The sequence below is a fragment of the Monodon monoceros genome, unplaced genomic scaffold (genome assembly GCF_005190385.1).
Source record: "Monodon monoceros isolate NGI ecotype Baffin Bay Population unplaced genomic scaffold, NGI_Narwhal_1 Super_Scaffold_7, whole genome shotgun sequence".
Taxonomy (NCBI): domain Eukaryota; kingdom Metazoa; phylum Chordata; class Mammalia; order Artiodactyla; family Monodontidae; genus Monodon; species Monodon monoceros.
In genome coordinates this window covers 64,017,958-64,037,582 of record NW_021703784.1, presented here as the reverse complement: position 1 = coordinate 64,037,582, position 19,625 = coordinate 64,017,958, and the positions used below count along the sequence as shown (strand labels likewise).

The 19,625-nt window shown below is 35.5% G+C and overlaps 1 protein-coding gene across 2 annotated transcripts in view; it reads right to left on the bottom strand.

Moving 5' to 3' along the window:
• The window catches only part of USP47 (ubiquitin specific peptidase 47), a 121,118-nt gene that overhangs the window by 30,290 nt on the left and 71,203 nt on the right, over positions 1-19,625 (bottom strand). For both annotated transcript variants that reach the window (XM_029206882.1, XM_029206883.1), the window contains exons 9-10: positions 2,015-2,110; positions 1,776-1,928 (exon numbers count right to left, since the gene is read on the bottom strand). In XM_029206882.1, the coding sequence (XP_029062715.1) occupies positions 1,776-1,928; positions 2,015-2,110 (249 nt within the window). The remainder of the gene's footprint in view (positions 1-1,775; positions 1,929-2,014; positions 2,111-19,625) is intronic.

Genomic DNA, 19,625 nt, shown 5'->3' with positions numbered 1-19,625 from the left:
AAATCCTCAAACAACTCTTTCCTCCCTTTTCCTTTAATATTTTATTTTATAAACTTATTTATTTATTTTTGGCTGTGTTGGGTCTTCATTGCTGCGCGCAGGCTTTCTCTAGTTGCGGCGAGCGGGGGCTACTTTTCGTTGAGGTGCGCAGGCTTCTCTCTTGTTGCAGAGCATAGGCTCTAGGCGTGCGGGCTTCAGTAGTTGTGGCACGTGGGCTCAGTAGTAGTGGCGCACAGGCTTAGTTGTTCCGTGGCATGTGGAATCAATCTTCCCGGATCAGGGCTTGAACCTGTGTCCCCTGCATTGGCAGGCAGATTCTTAACCACTGCGCCACCAGGGAAGCCCCTCCTTTAATATTTTAGATACAGAGTTTGAAAATTCTTCTCTAAGATGTAGGCACTTGATATGTTTAAGGCATTGCCTATAAGTTCTTGAATTAACCAAGCAATATGTAGTAAGTACCAACTTCTTGCCAAGAATTTTGTTGTAAGAACTGCACCTAACATACAGTCTTCATCCCTCAAGAAAGTTTGGTTCAAGGAAAAATGGAGGTGAAAACCAACTTGAGAATTCTACACAAAGTCCAAAGAGATCATCCCTGAAACTCCTTTTAACTAAGCCAGAATATCTTCTCTTCTTCCAAGAAATGGACCTAAAAGTTCTGGTCAAACTTTGTATCTCAGTTTTCTTCCCTTGGAAAAGACTTCCCTTTTTAAGAAATACATTTGGAATATACAGAAAACCCATCTAATACTCATCTCTGAGTAGGAATCTCCCTTGAAAGTTTGGTATACTTTGGACAGACTTCCTAGCTTAAGCACAGGTGTTTGAGATATTATTTCAAATTAAACCTTTCAGAGAATGTTACCTGGTCACAGGTACCATTCAATGAACATTTACTTTAAGGCAATCTCATCTTATGAAAGCTATGAAAAGCAATTATCATCCTTACTTTACAGACAAGGAAAGTGAGGCTCAGAAAACATTTGCCACTTAGTACTTAAGAGCATAAATAAAACTTGAGAATGTTTAAAATTATTTTTAAGCCTCTGGGAAAAGGTATTTTTAACTATTGTGATGAATTCCAATCAGAAAAAAATACTTCATGGCAGTTTTGAGAATAAGAAAGATTTATCACTCTGTAACAACTATGTTAAGTCATTGTAAATATTCCCAATAATTAAATCAGAAGAGTTTCCAAGAGAACAGAGTGGGACATTATGAATCTTTTACTGGATAAGAACAGAGGAACCAGATAATTGGGGGAGGTCAATGAGCGGAAGAAATTAATGAGCTTTATGTGTGCCCTCAAAGTTCCATTCTCAAACTATATTTAAATAGTTTTAAATTTTTTATTTTAAAAGTTTTAAAATTTTAAAATAAAACTAATTAAAAAAGAAACACAGAAAAATACCTTTATTACCTAGCTTTCTAACCTAGCCAATTTAAGAGCTGGTAAACCTTAAGGGAGAATAACCCAGAAAACTTAATGCTTGAAAAAGACACTAAGACAAAACAAGAAATTAAGGCCATACTACCCAGTTTGCTCGTTCGTTCAATATATCTGTTCTGTGTTTATCATGTGCCAGAAACACAAGTGCAGCCCATCTCTAGACTGGTATGCTTCAATAACTAAGAAAGTTATGAAACATAAGATTATCACACAAATTAAAGAAATAATTCCAGAATTTAATATCCTTTTTGTCATTTCAAAGAATATCACAAGTTACTCTGATCAAAGAAGAATATCTGAAGTATAATTTATAAGTATTCACCTCATCTTCAACATCAATAAATGTACTCATGTCTAGTTCCTCGGGAAATGTCATCCGATCATTCAATTTAATCCTGTGCATGGTTGTATAATCAAAATCAAATCTTTTCAGTTGTAAGGTCAGCAGATAAGGGAAATGCAAAAACCGAAGACCCTAAAAAAAAAAAGTGTGGGGGGGAATCTATTGAATATTGAATATTATCTCAGATAATTAAGTATTAATTTCTAAATGGCATCTACCTTTCGTGCATCACACTTCTTCTTACAACGTTCACAAAAATATTGATTTGGGCCATCCAGGATCTCTGGCTGAATAAATGCATGCAATGCTTCCTCCTAGTTAGAAAAAAAAAATTGTTTTATAATTATTGTAAAGTATTATAATGTTAACGACAAAGCCCTGAATATAAAAACACTGCAATTACCAAAATACTTATATGTAGAACAGCAAGAATATTAGGAATTCAAAATGCAAAAAGGGGGAAAAAAAGTATCAACAGCAAAATGATGTTATCATTATAAACACTGAGCAAAAAATTACTTTATTTCATTCTGTATGAGCTCTACGTTTCCTAGTGTTGCACATCAGTTAGTCATTTCTACCTAATTTTCATAGACTTTATGTTGTGATTTTTGGTTAAATAATCTAATAGAAATCCTCAATCTTTAGATTAAAAAGTAATTCCATACTTCTTAGAAAAGCAGTTGCATGTGTCACTGCATCCTTCTTGTAAAAGGAGACAATTTTAAACTGCACAGTTAATAACCCAGCACTCTGAAGAATTTACACTATTTGTACATTAAAAAATCTAATAATTATCCTTAACCCCTACATTTAGGGTCAGTCAGTAAGCTACCACTGCACTAATTATAAAGATTGAAAACCACTGTGCAACCTTCTCACTGCTTGTCAGCTACTGCTCCATTTGAAAATGTATGAGAGATGCTGGATTGTTCACCTAGTGGAACCATGTGGTTCTCTTTTCTCCATACAGCTTTAAGACAGAAGTAAGAAACCAGTATGAATATTGTTGAAGAATCAGTAGGCATAAAATTTTTATTGTAATTTTTCATCATTGATTTTTCACAATTAAAAAATTTTAGTTGACACAACATACAAGATTGGATTGCACAATTTCATTTGATGTCATCTCTTTTCCTCAGACATGGTCTAAGTAGAACTACTGACAATATTTATTACATATAAAGAAGAAGTGGAATCATTAAGACAAAGTATCTTCAAAAAATTTTTGATATAGAACAAGCTGTTCCTCAAAAGATAAGGGAGCTTGATCTAGCAAAATGGACTTAGTTGTAAAACAGCTAGCAAAGCATATAAAAACTACTATCCACATATTGCTTGGTATAGCTTATTTTGGAATAAGATAAAAAATACGAAAAAATATACAAAATGCTTCTAACTTCATCCATCTCCTATTGGTCCTCAGAACACAAGAAGAACCAATGGGGTGGGGAGGGGGACCAAGTAGTTGGCTTTTCTCCACATAATCAAGTGTTTTACAGGAGGTCATAGGAAAGGACACATTTAGAAAACGATTTTTTTTGGATTTTTTTCCCATATTTTTAAGTACGAAAAAGGCAAATTCTTTAAAAACATCAGAGGTAAAAGCTTTAAGAGCAATCACATCTATAGCTTAACACAGACTGATACCAAATCAGCTGAGCTTTCTGAATGGATTACTGAACTGTTAAAACACTCAATATCTTCAAAAAGCAGGGGGAGGGTAAAGGGAGAGTGAGAACATTATGTAACTCAAATTCTACTTTACTAAACTAAGCTATATGTACGTATTGATCTCTGGCTTATAGTTCACAGCCAGAGCTATCTTTTTTTTTTCTTCTTCATCTTTTAAACCCGGAGAAAAGTTTAAAGAAAATTCCCTTAAACGTTTTACTTAGACACACCAACTTTTAACATTTTGCTACCTTGCTTTATCATTCTCCCACCCACACGCACATTATGTGTTTTTCCGAGCCACTTGAGAGTAGGTTCATACATGCTTTTCCTCTTAATACTTCAATGTGACTTTTTAAGAAAAAACATTCTTACATAAACAGAAGAGTTATCAAACTCAGGAAAATTTAATATTGGTAAAGTACTTGTGTCAGTTCATATTCCAACTCTGTCAATTATCCTAATAATGTCCTTTATAGTATTTCTCCCCATCCAGTACAGAATCAAATCCAGGAAAACAGACTGCATTTGGCTATCTGCCTCTTCAGATTCATTTTGTCGGGTACAGTTTCAAAGCCTTTCTTTCATAACATTAACAATTTTGAAGAGGCCAGTTATTTCATAAAAATGTTCTGCAATTTGGGTTTGTCTGATGTTCCTTAGATTCAGGTTATGCGTTCCTTACTAGACCAATGTAAGTAAGTAATGATGTGTTCTTCAAGGGTATCACAGTCAAAGGGCAAGATGTCCCTAACATCCTTACTGGTGATATTAACTTCAATCACCTGGTCAAGGTGTTACCCAGTTTTTTCACTATGTGGTTATTATTTTTTTCCTCTTGTGGCTAATAAGCAATTTGTAAGGAGACACTTGGAGACCATACAAAACTGCTATGCTTTAAAGAACTTTCCACCTTAGTTTAGCATCCACTATTGGATTCTTGTTTAAACCAAATTTTAACATAATGTTTGTTTTATAAGCCAACTTGAAAATCTTTTGCCTTTAACAGGCAATTTAAGCCCATCCATATTTAATATGACTGATGTTTTGTTTCATCTCAGTCACTATTGTATATTTTAATTACTCTATTAAGTAATATTTACTGTGTTTCTTTTTCTACATGGTGTTTTTGCTATTTTTTACATTTTCTTTTGGTATTTAGGAAGGTTAGTAATTTTTTTCTAGTGCATTTATATGTACTTTTGTTAGTGCCCTTAATCCTTCCTTTTCCTTACTTAAGCTTTTAGTGTCTGGTCGGCCGATTTTAAATGGTAGCCTTGGTCTCCCACCTATTTAAGTCTGTGATCTCATTCTACTTTCCCTTCTCACTCTCTTCCTTTTTTAAGAATGGTATTCTCTGTACGTTGTTTAACATGTAACATTTCATACTTTCTTTTTTCCATGTCCTCACCCTTGTTTTATTTAGTCCTCAATTCTACAATTTAGTATATTAAATGCTCACGGTCCTTTTGCTGAAGCTTCCCCAGTGGTCTCTTGGGTGGATGGAGATCATCCTCCAACAAACTCCTCAAGAAGGCTTATGGATACAATGGTCTATGAGTTCTTCAATATTTAAAAGTTGATTTTCTACTGCCATAATAATTGAAGAAGAACTTGGCTGGATAGCAAATCCTTGGCCTGTACTTTTTCTTGATTTTCTTGAAATTGCCATTCTATTGCCATGATTTGCATGTTGCTCTTCAAACGTATGATGCCAGCCCCATTTGTCTTTCAAGTTTAGCAGTTTACTAAAATATGTCTCAGTTGATCATTCCAGGTCCATTTTTCTAGGTACAGTGGTGGGTCCTTCAAAAGGTAGATTTAAATTTCCCCTATTTCCAGAAAGTGTTCCTGGATTATAGTTTATAAGTTTTGTTCTACTGAGTTATTTTTATTCTTCACAGATTCCAATTATGTTGGACCTCCTTTGCCAGCCTTTCCTTTCCATCACTTGCTCTGAGATCCTAATTTTTACTTCTTTATCTCATTTTCATTCTATGTTCTTCCTTAGATTTTCATTCCATTCTATTTTCTCTTGAGCATTTTATAATTAATTCTTCATTTCTAACGTGGTCTTGTCTTTTTTTAAATTTCCTTCCTGAGTTTGATCAGCTTGCATTGCATTTCTTGTTTGCTTGGTTTTTTCTTTAATCCATTTCTCTCCTTAAATTTTTGGATACCAAGTTCTGTTCTGCTTGCTTGAGAACACTTAACTTAGTCTAGACTACTGTGTTACAGTATGCTACTTTGTGGTTATTTTTCTAAGGTTTTGAGGTTGTGTGTGTATAGATTTTCATCAGCTGAAATGATTTAATACATATTTTCTGTTTTCTTCCAACACTGGTGCTGTGTAAGTTTGATTTTTCCCTTACTCATTTTGTGGACAGCATTCTTTAGTTTGTGAGTACCTTCTGTCAACTTAGTGAAGTGTAATTTCTTGAATGGGTAATGGGGGAAAAGAGGTTGGTGTCTTCTTTCATTTTGCAGAACCCTTTATTTTTCTTCTTCTTCTTGTTTTCTCCTCACTGCTAGGACTCAGTGGCATCACCCCTTCTCTGTTTATCTCCTTCTCTAGAAGCAAAATTCCTCTAAGGCTGCCACTTCCTAAATTACTACATGCTCTAAAACTCCTTCCTGGTAGCTGGTACTATAAACTACCAAGTCCCAGTCTGTGTTCGCTATTCTGGCACATACTGTTGTACTTTCTCTTTTTGAGGGTGATTCTGTCTTCATTTTGTTTAAGTCTTCCAGTCCCCTCTCTTCTGTTTCATAGTCTCTAAAGCATCCCACTTCATAGTCTCCACATATACAGACTTGCAGCAGTAGTGGAAGCTCCACTGGCACTTGATAAGTTTGCTACTTTCAGGTAATCTGAAGTTCATGTCATTGTCTCCTAGCAATCCAGAAAGTATGGGTTAGTTGGGTTTCATTTGTGTTCCTTCTAGCCTATGGTTTTGGGAGGATATGTGGAGATATGGAGATTGAGGTAGCCACCATTTTCCTTTAGATTTAGAAAACAGTTAAAGCTATATTAATAATTTTCTTTAGCTTCTTATTCATTTTTTAAAAGTTGACCCCAGAATAATTATAAATAAAATTATTCAGTCATAAAAATTAGCTTCAATTCATCTATTCATTCAACAATTATGTAAATCATGGGCTAATGTGGTTATATACATTTGTCTTCACTTAATGTGATGTACAAGATAACTAAAAATCATGCCAAACTATATTTTAGATAACAAAAAATAAGTTATGGATCATAAAAATGGAAAATATAATAAACATTACGCCATTATTAATACACACAAAAAAACTACTGCTTACCATGAGCTGTCCTCTTGAGTACGTTATTCTTGTGTCATGTTTCCAAACTAGCTTTGGGTTGACTGTGATTGTTTTTCATCATTCCAGAGTGAAGATAATAGTTTTATTTTCTAGAGCTTACACCTCCTTATATATTATACAAAGTGTAATTGTGCAGAGTTTTTTAGACCCTGATCTCCAGCGTTCAGAATAGAACATAGAGAATTCTTACATCCTTAGTTCTCTGAGTAAGAAATACAGAAAATCTAGGTACAGTGCAATCAAAAGATAGAACCAAGGAATGGTATATAAATCCTCTCACTTATTTTTACTCTTAACTTATATATAAAATTCTTTCTCCATCATTCAACAACTACTTCAGCTTGAAGAAATGGTTGCTAAAATATAATACTTTATTTTTCAGACTGAACTACTGAAGATAAATTAGAACCACTACTGATAACTATTTTCTAACTGATTGCGACACACTTAGCAATTCTGTGCCATTGAAATACAGTTACATGTCTTCCTTACAGAGAGTCATCTATCTTTCCCAGAATATATAGTTTTCTCTTTAAAACTAGGAAAAGAACTCTACTTTTACTTAAGTCATCTACTTTTAATTGCAATTGTTGTGATAACTGATGATTCACATACAATTATAAGAAATAATACAGAGCCTCCTGTACACTTTGCCATTCCTCCATTTGATAACATTTTGCAAAACTATAGTATAATATCACAATCAGGATACTGACATTGATATAACCCACCAATCTTATTCCAGTTTTCTCAGTTTCAGTGTACTCATTTGTCTGTCTATGTGTGTGTAGTAAGTTCTTTACAATTTTATTACCTGTATAGGCTTATATATCCACCACCATAGTCAAGAGACTGAACAGTTCCTACACCACAAGGATCCCTCATGTTGTCCTTTTATAGTAACCACCTACCCATCCTTCCCCTGGTGCCAACTAATCTACAAGCTCTGGCAATAATTAATCCATCTCCCAGTTCTAAAATTTTGTTTTATCAAGAATGTTATATAAATGGAACCATATGTAACCTTTTGAGATTGGTTTTTGTCACTCAGCATAATTCCCTGGAGATTCATTCAAGTTTCTGTGTGTATCGGTAGTTTGTCCCTTTTTATTGTTAAGTAGTATTCTATGGTTTGTTTGTACCACAGTGTGTTAAACCATTTACTTGTTGAAGGACATCTGGGTTGATTCCAGTTACAGAATATTAAAAATAAAGACATTATGAATATTTGATAAGTTTTCGTTTCTCTGGGATAAATAACCAAGAGTACAATTGCTGGAGGTTATGATAATTTCATGTTTAGTTTTATGAGAAACTGCCTGTAACTTTTCACATTCCCACCAAAAACATGAGTGATCCAGTTCCTCCACACTGTTGTCAGCTTTTTGTGCTGCCATTATTTTTTATTTTAGCCATTCTGTTGGTAGAGAGTGTTATCTTCAGTATGGTTTGAATTTGCACTTCCCTAGTGATGTTGAACATCTGTTCCTGTATTTATTTGATATCTGCATATCCTCTTACATGAAATGTTGTTTATGTCTTTTGCCAACTGTCTAAATGGACTGTTATCATTTTTTACTATTGTGTTTTGAGACGTCTTTATGTATTCTAGATACTAGTCCTTTTTCAGATATGGGGTTTCCAAATATGTTCTCCCAGTCTGTAGCTTCTCTTACCTTCATCACATGGGCTTTCAAAGAACAAGTGTTTTAAAATTTTGTTGAGATACAACTTGTCAATTTTTCCCTTTCTGGATTGCACTTTTTGGTATCAAGTCTAAGAATTCACTGCTTAACCCTTTTTCTAAAGGATTTTTTCCTGTGTTTTATTTCTAAAAGTTTGTAACTTTACATTTTTTTAAGTCTATGATCCATTTTGAGTTAATTTTTTTACAAGCTGTGAGGTTTAAGTAAAGGTTCATTTTTGTATATATGAATTCCCAATGGTTTTAACATCATTTGTTTAAAAGACCATCCTTGCTGAATTGAATTGCACTGTGCAATTCTAAAAAAATCAGCTGGGCATGTTTATATGGATCTAGTTCTGGGTTTTCTATTATGTTCCACTGATCTATTTGTCTATTCCTCCAATACCATACAGTCTTGATTACTGTAGCTATATAATAAGTCTTGAGATCAAGGAAACTGATTTCTCCTACTTTATTCTTTTTCCAAAATTCTCTTAGCTATTCTAGCTATTTTTTTTAGAATGAGCTTGAAAAATCTTCTCAGATTTTGAAAGGAATTTCATTAAAATTATACAATTTGGGGGAGAATCTACGTCTTTACCATGTGAATATTCCAATCAATGAGGACAGTATGTCTCTCCCTTTACTTAAATATTCTTTTCAGAATTTATAGTTTCCAGCACATAGGTCCAGTACATATTTTGCTAGATTTACACCTAAAGGCTTTTTTTGCCCCACAACTATAAATGGTATTGTATTTTTAATTTCACTTTCCACATTTCATTGCTAGTATTTTTGAAATACAATTGATTTTTGTATGTTTATCTTATATCCTGCTACCTATTAAACTCAATTATTAGTTCTAGGGTTTTATTTTGGTAAATGTCTTCACGTTTTCTATACAAAATATTATGTTGTTTAAAAAAGGTGGGGGAGCAGGTAAGAGTGGTTCAGGATGGCGGAGTAGAAGGACGTGTGCTCACTCCCTCTTGCAAGAGCACTGGAATCACAAATAACTGCTGGACATTCATCGACAGGAAGATACTGGAACTCACAAAAAAAGATACCCCACAACCAAAGACAAAGGAGAAGCCGCAATGAGACGGTAGGAAGGGCGCAATCACAATAAAATCATATCGCATAACCACGGGTGAGTGACTCACAAACTAGAGAACAATTATACCACAGAAGTCTACCCACTGGAATGAAGGTTCTGAGCCCCACATCAGGCATCCCAACCTAGGGGTCTGGCAATGGGAGGAGGACTTCCCAAAGAATAAGACTTTGAAGGCTAGGGGGATTTGACTGCAGGACTTTGACAAAACTGGGGGAAACAGACTCCACATTTGGAGAGCACACACATAGTGTGCACATCAGGACCCAGGGGGAAGGAACAGTGACCCCATAGGAAAATGAATCAGACCTACCTGGGAAGTAATCCTTGGCATGAGTCCTCACAGAGTCCACCATTAGCCCCACCAAAAAGCCTGTAAGCTCCAGTGCTGGGTCACCTCAGGCCAAACAACTAACAGGGAGGGAACTCGGCCCCACCCATCAGCAGACAAGCAAATTAAAGATTTACTGAGCTCTGCCCACCAGAACAACACCCAGCTATACCCACCAACAGACCCTCCCATCACGAAGCCTGCACAAGCCTCTTAGATAGCCTCATCCACCAGAGAGCAGACAGTAGAAGCAAGAAGAACTGCAATCCTACAGCCACTGGAATGAAAACCACATTCACAGATAGATAGACAAGATGAAAAGGCAGAGGCTATGTCCCAGATGAAGGAACGAGATAAAACCCCAGAAAAACAACTAAATGAAGCAGAGATAGGCAACCTTCCAGAAAAAGAATTGAGAATAATGATAGTGAACATGATGCAGGACCACAGAAAAAGAATGTAAGCAAAGATCGAGAAGGTGCAAGAAATGTTTAACAAAGATGTAGAAGAATTAAAGAACAAACACCTAGAAGAATTAAAGAACAAACAGAGATGAACAATACAAGAACTGAAATGAAAAATACACTACAAGGAATCAATAGCAGAATAACAGAAGCAGAAGAATGGATAAGTGACCTGGAAGACAGAATGGTGGAATTCACTGCCACGGAACAGAATAAAGAATGAAAAGAAATGAAGAGAGCCTAGGAGACCCCTGGGACAACATTAAATGCAAAAACATTCACATTATAGGGGTCCCAAAGGAGAAGAGAGAGAGAAAGGACCCAAGAAAATATTTGAAGAGATTATAGTTGAAAACTTCCCTAACATGGGAAAGGAATTGGCCACCCAAGTCCAGGAAGCACAGAGTCCCAAGCAGGATAAACCCAAGGAGAAACATGCCGAGACACATAGTAATCAAACTGACAAAAATTAAAGACAAAGAAAAATTATTGAAAGCAACAAGGGAAAAATGACAAATAACATACAAGGGAACTCCCATAAGGTTAACAGCTGATCTCTCAGCAGAAACTCTACAAACCAGAAGGGAGTGGCATGATATACTTAAAGTGTTGAAAGGGAAGAACCTACAACCAAGATTACTCTACCCAGCAAGGATCTCATTCAGATTTGGTGGAGAAATCAAAAGCTTTACAGACAAGCAAGAGCTAAGAGAATTCAGCACCACCAAACCAGCTCTACAACAAATGCTAAAGGAACTTCTCTAAGCGGGAAACACAAGAGAAGAAAAGGACCTACAAAAACAAACCCATAACAAATAAGAAAATGGTCATAGGAACATACATATCGATAATTACCTTAAACGTGAATGGATTAAATGCTCCAAACAGAAGACACAGGCTCGCTGAATGGATACAAAAACAAGACCCATATATATGCTGTCTACAAGAGACCCACTTCAGACCTAGGGACACATACAGAATGAAAGTGAGGGGATGGAAAAAAGATATTCCATGGAAATGGAAATCAAAGGAAAGCTGGAGTAGCAATCCTCATATACGATAAAATGGACTTTAAAATAAAAAATATTACAAGAGAAAAGGAAAGACACTACATAATGATCAAGGGATCAGTCCAATAAAAAGATATAACAATTATAAATATATATGAACCCAACATAGGAGCACCTCAATACACATTAAGGCAACTGCTAACAGCTCTAAAAGAGGAAATCGACAGTAACACAATAATAGTGGGGGACTTTAACACCTCACTTACACCAATGGACAGATCATCCAGACAGAAAATTAATAAGGAAACACAAGTTTTAAATGACACAATAGACCAGACAGATTTGATATTTATATGACATTCCAGCCAATAACAGCAGATTACAATTTATTCTCAAGTGAACATGGAACATTCTCCTGGACAGATCACATCTTGGGTCACAAATCAAGCCTTGGCAAAATTAAGAAAATTGAAATCGGGCTTCTCTGGTGGCGCAGTGGTTAAGAATCCGCCTGCCAATGGAGGGGACATGGGTTCGAGCACTGGTCCCAGAAGATCCCACATCCCGCAGAGCAACTAACCCCATGTGCCACAACTACTGAGCCTGCGCTCTAGAGCCCACGGGCCACAACTACCGAGACTGCGTGCCACAGCTACTGAAGCCTGCGCGCCTAGAGTCCATGCTCCACAACAAGAGAAGGCACTGCAGTGAGAGGCCCATGTACTGCAACGAAGAGTAGCCCCCACTCACCACAACTAGAGAAAGCCCGTGCACAGCAACGAAGACCCAACACAGCCAAAAATAAATAAGTAAAAAAAAAAAATAAATAAAATGTTAAAAAAAAGAAATTGAAATCATGTCAAGCATCTTTTCCGACCACAACACTCTAAGATTAGAAATCAATTACAGGGAACAAAACGTAAAAAACACAAACACATAGAGGCTAAACAATACGTTTCTAAATAACCAAGAAATCACTAAGGACATCAAAGAGGAAATAAAAAAATACCTAGAGACAAATGACAATGAAAACACGATGATCCAAAATCTATGAGTTGCAGCAAAAGCAGTTCTAAGAGGGAAGTTTATAGCAGTACAAGCCTACCTCAAGAAACAAGAAAAATCTCAAATAAACAATCTAACCTTACACCTAATGGAACTAGAGAAAGAAGAACAAACAAAACCCAAAGTCAGTAGAAGGAAAGAAATCATAAAGATCAGAGCAGAAATAAATGAAATAGAAACAAACAAAAAAAATAGCAAAGATCAATAAAAATAAAAGCTGGTAATTTGAGAAGATAAACAAAATTGACAAACCTTTAGCCACACTCATCAAGAAAAGGAGGAAGAGGACTCAAATCAATAAAATTAGAAATGAGAAAGGGGAAGTTACAACAGACCCGGCAGAAATACAAAGCATCCTAAGAGACTACTACAAGCAACTCTATGCCAATAAAATGGACAAATTCTTAGAAAGGTATAACCTTCCAAGAAAGAACCAGGAGTAAACAGAAAATATGAACACATGAATCACAAGGAATGAAATTGACACTGTGATTAAAAATCTTCCAACAAACAAAAGTCCAGGACCAGATGGCTTCACAGATGAATTCTATCAAACATTTAGAGAAGAGCTAACACCCATCCTCTCAAACTCTTCCAAAATATAGCAAAGGAAGAAACACTCCCACACTCATTCTATGAGGCTACCATCACGCTGATACCAAAACCAGACAAAGATACTACAGAAAAACAAAATTACAGACCAATATCACTGATGAACATAGATGCAAAAAACCTCAACAAAATACTAGCAAACAGAATCCAACAGTACATTAAAAGGATCATACACCATGATCAAGTGGGATTTATCACAGGGATGCAAGGATTCTTCAGTATATGCAAATCAATCAATGTGATAAACCATATGAACAAATTGAAGAATAAAAACCATATAATCATCTCAATAGATACAGAAAAAGCTTTTGAAAAAATTCAACACACATTGATGATAAAAACTCTCCAGAATGTGGGCACAGAGGGAACCTACCTCAACATCATAAAGTCCATATACAACAAACCCACAGCAAACATCATTCTCAATGGAGAAAAACTGAAAGCGTTTCCTCTGAGATCAGGAACAAGACAAGGATGTCCACTCTCACTATTATTATTCAACATAGCTTTGGAAGTCCTAGACACGGCAATCAGAGAAGAAAACGAAATAAAAGGAATACAAATTGGAAAAAAAGTAAAACTGTCACTGTATGCAGATGACATGATACTATATATAGAAAATCCTAAAGATGCCACCAGAAAACTACTAGAACTAATCAATGAATTTGGTAAGGTTGCAGGATACAAAATTAATGCACAGAAATCGCTGGCATTCCTATACACCAACAATGAAAAATCAGAAAGAGAAATAAAGGAAACAATCCCATGTACCACTGTAACAAAAAGAATAAAATACTTAGGAATAAACCTACCAAGGGAGGTAAAAGCCCTGTACTCAGAAAACTATAAGACGCTGATGAAAGAAATCAAAGATGACATAAACAGATGGAGAAATATACCATGTTCATGGATTGGAAGAATCAATATTGTGAAAATGACTATACTACCCAAAGCAATCTACAGATTCAATGCAATCCCTATCAAATTACCAATGGCATTTTTTTTACAGAACTAGAACAAAAAATCTTAAAATTTGTATGAAGACACAATAGACCCCAAATAGCCAAAGCAATCTTGAGAGAAAAAAATGGAACTGGAGGAATCAGACTCCCTGAATTCAGACTATACTACAAAGCTACAGTAATCAAGACAATATGGTACTGGCACAAAACCAGAAATATAGATCAGTGGAACAGGCTAGAAAGCCCAGAGATAAACCCACACACCTATGGTCAACTAAACTATGACAAAGGAGGCAAGGATACACAATGGAAAAAAGACAGTGTCTTCAGTAAGTGGTGCTGGGAAAACTGGACAGCTACATGTAAAAGAATGAAATTAGAACACTCCCTAACACCACACACAAAAATAAACTCAAAATAGATTAAAGACCTAAATGTAAGACTGGATACTATAAAACTCTCAGAGGAAAACATAGGAAGAACACTCTTTGACGTAAATCACAGCAAGATCTTTTTTGACCCACCTCCTAGAGAAATGGAAGCAAAAACAAAAGTAAACAAATGGGACCTAATGAAACTCAAAAACTTTTGCACAGCAAAGGAAACTATAAACAAGTTGAAAAGACAACCCTCAGAATGTGAGAAAATATGTGCAAACGAATCAACAAAGGATTAATCTCCAAAATATATAAATAGCTCATGTAGCTCAATATCAAAAAAACAAACAACAGAATCCAAAAATGGGCAGAAGACCTAAATAGATATTTCTCCAAAGAAGACATACAGATGGCCACGAGTCACATGAACAGCTGCTCAACATCACAAATTATTAGAGAAATGCACATCAAAACTACAATGAGGTATCACCTCACACTGGTCAGAATGGGCATCATCAGAAAATCCACAAACAACAAATGCTGGAGAGGGTGTGGAAAAAAGGGCACCCTCTTGCACTGTTGGTGGGAATGTAAGCTGATACAGCCACTATGAAGAACAGTAGGGAGGTTCCTTAAAAAACTAAAAACAGAATTACCAAATGACGCAGCAAACCCACTACTGGGCATATACCCAGAGAAAGCCATAATTCAAAAAGACACATGCACCCCAATGTTCAATAGCCAGGTCATGGAAGCAACCTAAATGTCCACCAACAGACGAATGGATAAAGAAGATATGGTATGTATATACAGTAGAATATTACTCAGCCATAAAAAGGAATGAAATTGGGTCATTTGTAGAGATTGTCATACAGAGTGAAATAAATCAAAAGAGAAAAACAAATATCATTTATGAATGCATATATGTGGAACCTAGAAAAATGGTACAGGTGAGCCAGTCTGCAAGGCAGAAATAGAGACACAGATGTAGAGAACAAACTTATGGACACCAAGGGGGTAAAGCAGGCTCGGGGGGATGGTGGTGGTTATGGTGGGATGCATTGGGAGATTGGGATTGACCTATATATGCTTAATATATATAAAATAGGTAACTGATAAGAACCTGCTGTATAAAAAATAAATAAAATTCAAAAATAAAAATAAATAAAAAAGGGGGGGAACAATTTTATTTCTTCCTTTTATTGGTATGCCTTTTATTTCCTCTTCTTGCCTTACTGTACTGGCTATGACTTCCAGTACTGAACTGAATAAGAGTGACAGCAGACATCCTTGCCTAGATAACCTTGATGTTTTAGGGAGAAAATATTCCTTCACCATGAAGTACGATGGTAGCTCTACATTTCTGAATACATTCTTTACCAGGTTGAGAAAATTATCCTCCATTACTAGTTTTCAGATAGTTTTTTTTATCAGAAGTGGATATTGAACTTTGTCACGTACTTTTTCTAAGTCAATTGATATGATCATGTGAATTTTCTTCTTTTCTCTGTTAATATGCTAGATTACAGTCATTGATTTTTTACATACTGACAAGCCTTGAATCCCTAGAATGAACTCTACTTAGACATGGTATATAATTCTCCTTATATATTGCTTAATTCTAGTTGGTAATAATTTGACAAAGATTTTCCCATCTATATGCATTAAGAATACTGGCTTGCCAGAGATAAACCCATGCACATATGGTCACCTTATCTTTGATAAAGGAGGAAAGAATATACAATGGAGAAAAGACAGCCTCTTCAATAAGTGGTGCTGGGAAAATTGGATAGTTACATGTAAAAGAACGAAATTAGAACACTTCCTAACACCATACAAAAAAACCCTCATAATGGATTAACGACCTAAATGTAAGTCAAGACACTATAAAACTCTTAGAAGAAAATATAGGCAGAATGCTCTATGACATAAATCACAGCAAGATCCTTTTTGACCCACTACCTAGAGAAAAGGAAACAGAATAAAAAATAAACAAATGGGAGCTAATGAAACTTAAAAGCTTTTGCACAGCAAAGGAAACCATAAACAAGACGAAAAGACAACCCTCAGAATGGGAGAAAATACTTCCAAACAAAGCAACTGACAAAGGATTAACCTCCAAAATATAAAAGCAGCTTATACAGCTCAATATCAGAAAAACAAACAACCCAATCCAAAAATGGGCAGAAGACATGAATAGACATTTCTCCTAAGTAGACATATAGATTGCCAACAAGCAAATGAAAGGATGCTCAACTTCACTAATTATTAGAGAAATGCAAATCAAAACCACAATGAGGTATCACCTCACACTGGTCAGAATGGCCATCATCAAAAAATATAGAAACAGTAAATGCTGGAAAGGGTGTGGAGAAAAAGGAACCCTCTTCCACTGTTGGTGGGAATGTAAACTGATATAGCCACTATGGAGAACAGTACAGAGGTTCCTTAAAAATCTAAAATAGAACTACCATACAACCCAGCAATCCCACTACTGGGCATATACCCTGAGAAAACCATAATTCAAAAAGCATCATGTACCACAATGTTCGTTGCAGCTCTATTTACAATAGCCAGCACATGGAAGCAACCTAAGTGTCCATCAACAGTTGAATGGATAAAGAAGATGTGGCACATATATACAATATACATATACATATATATATACATATATATATACAATGGAATATTACTCAGCCATAAAAAGAAACGAAATTGTGTCTCTTGTAGAGACGTGGATGCGCCTAGAGACTGTCATACAGAGTGAAGTAAGTTTAGAAAGAGAAAAACTAATACCATACGCTAACATATATATACGGAATCTAAAAAAAAAGAAAATGGTTCTGAAGAACCCAGGGGCAGGGCAGGAATAAAGATGCAGACATAGAGAATGGACTTGAGGACACGGGCAGGGAGAAGTGTAAGCTGGAACGAAGTGAGAGAGTGGCATGGACATATATGCACTACCAAATGTAAAATAGATAGCTAGTGGGAAGCAGCTGCACAGCACAGGGAGATTAGCTCCGTGCTGTGACCACCTAGAGGGGTGGGATAGGGAGGGTGGGAGGGAGATGCAAGAGGGAGGGGATATGAGGATATATGTATACATACAGATGATTCACTTTGTTGTATAGCAAAAACTAACACAACATTGTAAATCAATTATACTCCAATAAAGATATATGTGTGTGTGTGTGTGTGTGTGTGTGTGTGTGTGTGTGTGTGTGTGTATGTGTGTGTGTATATATATATATAAAGAATAGTGGCTTGGTCATAGTTTTTTGGTGTCTTGTTTTGTTTTTTGTTGTTGTTATTTTTGTAGTTTTAACTGTCTTTGTCTGGTTTAGTATGAGGATAAGACTAGCTTCATAAAATACACTGAGAAGGGTTCTTTCTGTTTTTTGGAAGGGGTTGTGTAGAACTGGTGTTCACTGTGCTAAGATGCCTGGTACAAGTCTCCAGTGAAACCATTCCAACTTACAGATTTTCTTTCTAAGAGATTTTAAATTATGAATTTAATATCTTAAGAGTTATAGGGCTATTCAAGTCATATTAGATGAGTTGTACTTTGTGCTTTTCAAGGCATTGGCTCATTTCATCTGAGTTATCAAATTTATGTTTGCAGAGTTGTCCCTTATATCGTTTTGATATCTACAAGGTTTGTAGTGGTACTAATTTCATTCTTAATACCGGAAAATTTTTTCTTATCTTTTTTCCCCTTCTGTCAGTCTTGCTAAATGTCTGTCAATCGGATTGACGTTTTCAAATAATAGCTCTCATTTATTAATTTTCTGTTTTCAATTTCACAGATTTCTGTCCTTTTCTTTATTATGTCCTTCCTTCTGCTGGCTTTGGGTTTCTTTTGCTCTTTTTTCCAGGTTAGGTGGAAGCTTAGATTATTGATTCAAAACAATTCCTCTTTTTTCTAATGTTAAGAATTTTTGCTAAAGGGCAGCATTTAGTGTTCTAAGTTCCCCTATCAGTAGTATTGCTTCAGCTGTGTCTCAAAATTTCTGACATGTTATATTTTCATTTCCATTCAGTTCAAAGTATTTTTAAAAACATTTCCCTTGAGACTTTCTCTTTGACTCATGGATTTAAGTGTGTTGTTTAGTTTTCAAATGTTTGGTGATTTTCCACTTATCTTTCTGTTGATTTCCAATTTGATTCCAGTGTGGCTGAATAACATATACTCTATGATTTTAATTCTTTTAAATTGAGGTTTGTATCATGGCCCAGGATATGGTCTACCCTAGTATGTAGTCCACAGGCACTTGAATGTTATACTCTGCTGTTGTTGAGTGGACCATATTATAAACGTCCGTTGGATCTTGTTGGTTGATGGTATTGTTAAGTTCCATATCTTTGCTAATTTTCTGTCTAGAGATTCTACCTATCAATTATTGAGAAGGGCACTGAAGTCTCCAACTATAATGGCAGATTTGTCAGTTTCTCCTTTCAGGTAGGACAGCTTTCACCTCATGTATTTTGCAGCTCTGTTACTTGGTACATACACATTTAGGATTGCTGTCTTCTTGATGGATTGACCTTTTTATCATTAGATAATGCCCTTCTCTGTCTCTAGTAATTTTGCTTCAAAGTCTACTTTACCTGATATTATTATAGCCATTCCTCATTTATCTTGATTAATGTTTACATGGTATAACATTTTCAATACTTTTACTATCAACCTGCCTATACCAATATACTGTAGGGAGTTTTTGTAGCTAGCATACTGTCGGGTCACTTTTTTTTAATCTAATATGCTGATCTCTGCCTTTTATTTGGTATAATTAGACCATTTACATATAAATTAGTATGCTATTTTAAATTTTTGGTTTGTTTTATTTTTTCTGCCTTCCTGTGGATGACCGAAAATTTTTTTTTTAATTTTACTTTGATTTATCTATAGTGCTTTTTCAGTGGTCGCTCTGGGTATTACATTACATACACAAAACTTATCTGTCTGTTGGTCCCATCCTTTTACCAGTTCAAGTGAAGTACAGAAAGCTTACCTCTATGTCTTTTTACCTTCTCCCATTTATAATATAATTGTCTTAAATAGTTCCTCTACGTACATTTAGAACCACATCAAACAGTGTTACAATTCTGGTTCAACTATCAAACATAATTTAGAAAACTCAGGAGGACAAGGAAAGCCTACTGTATTTACCCAAATTTTTGC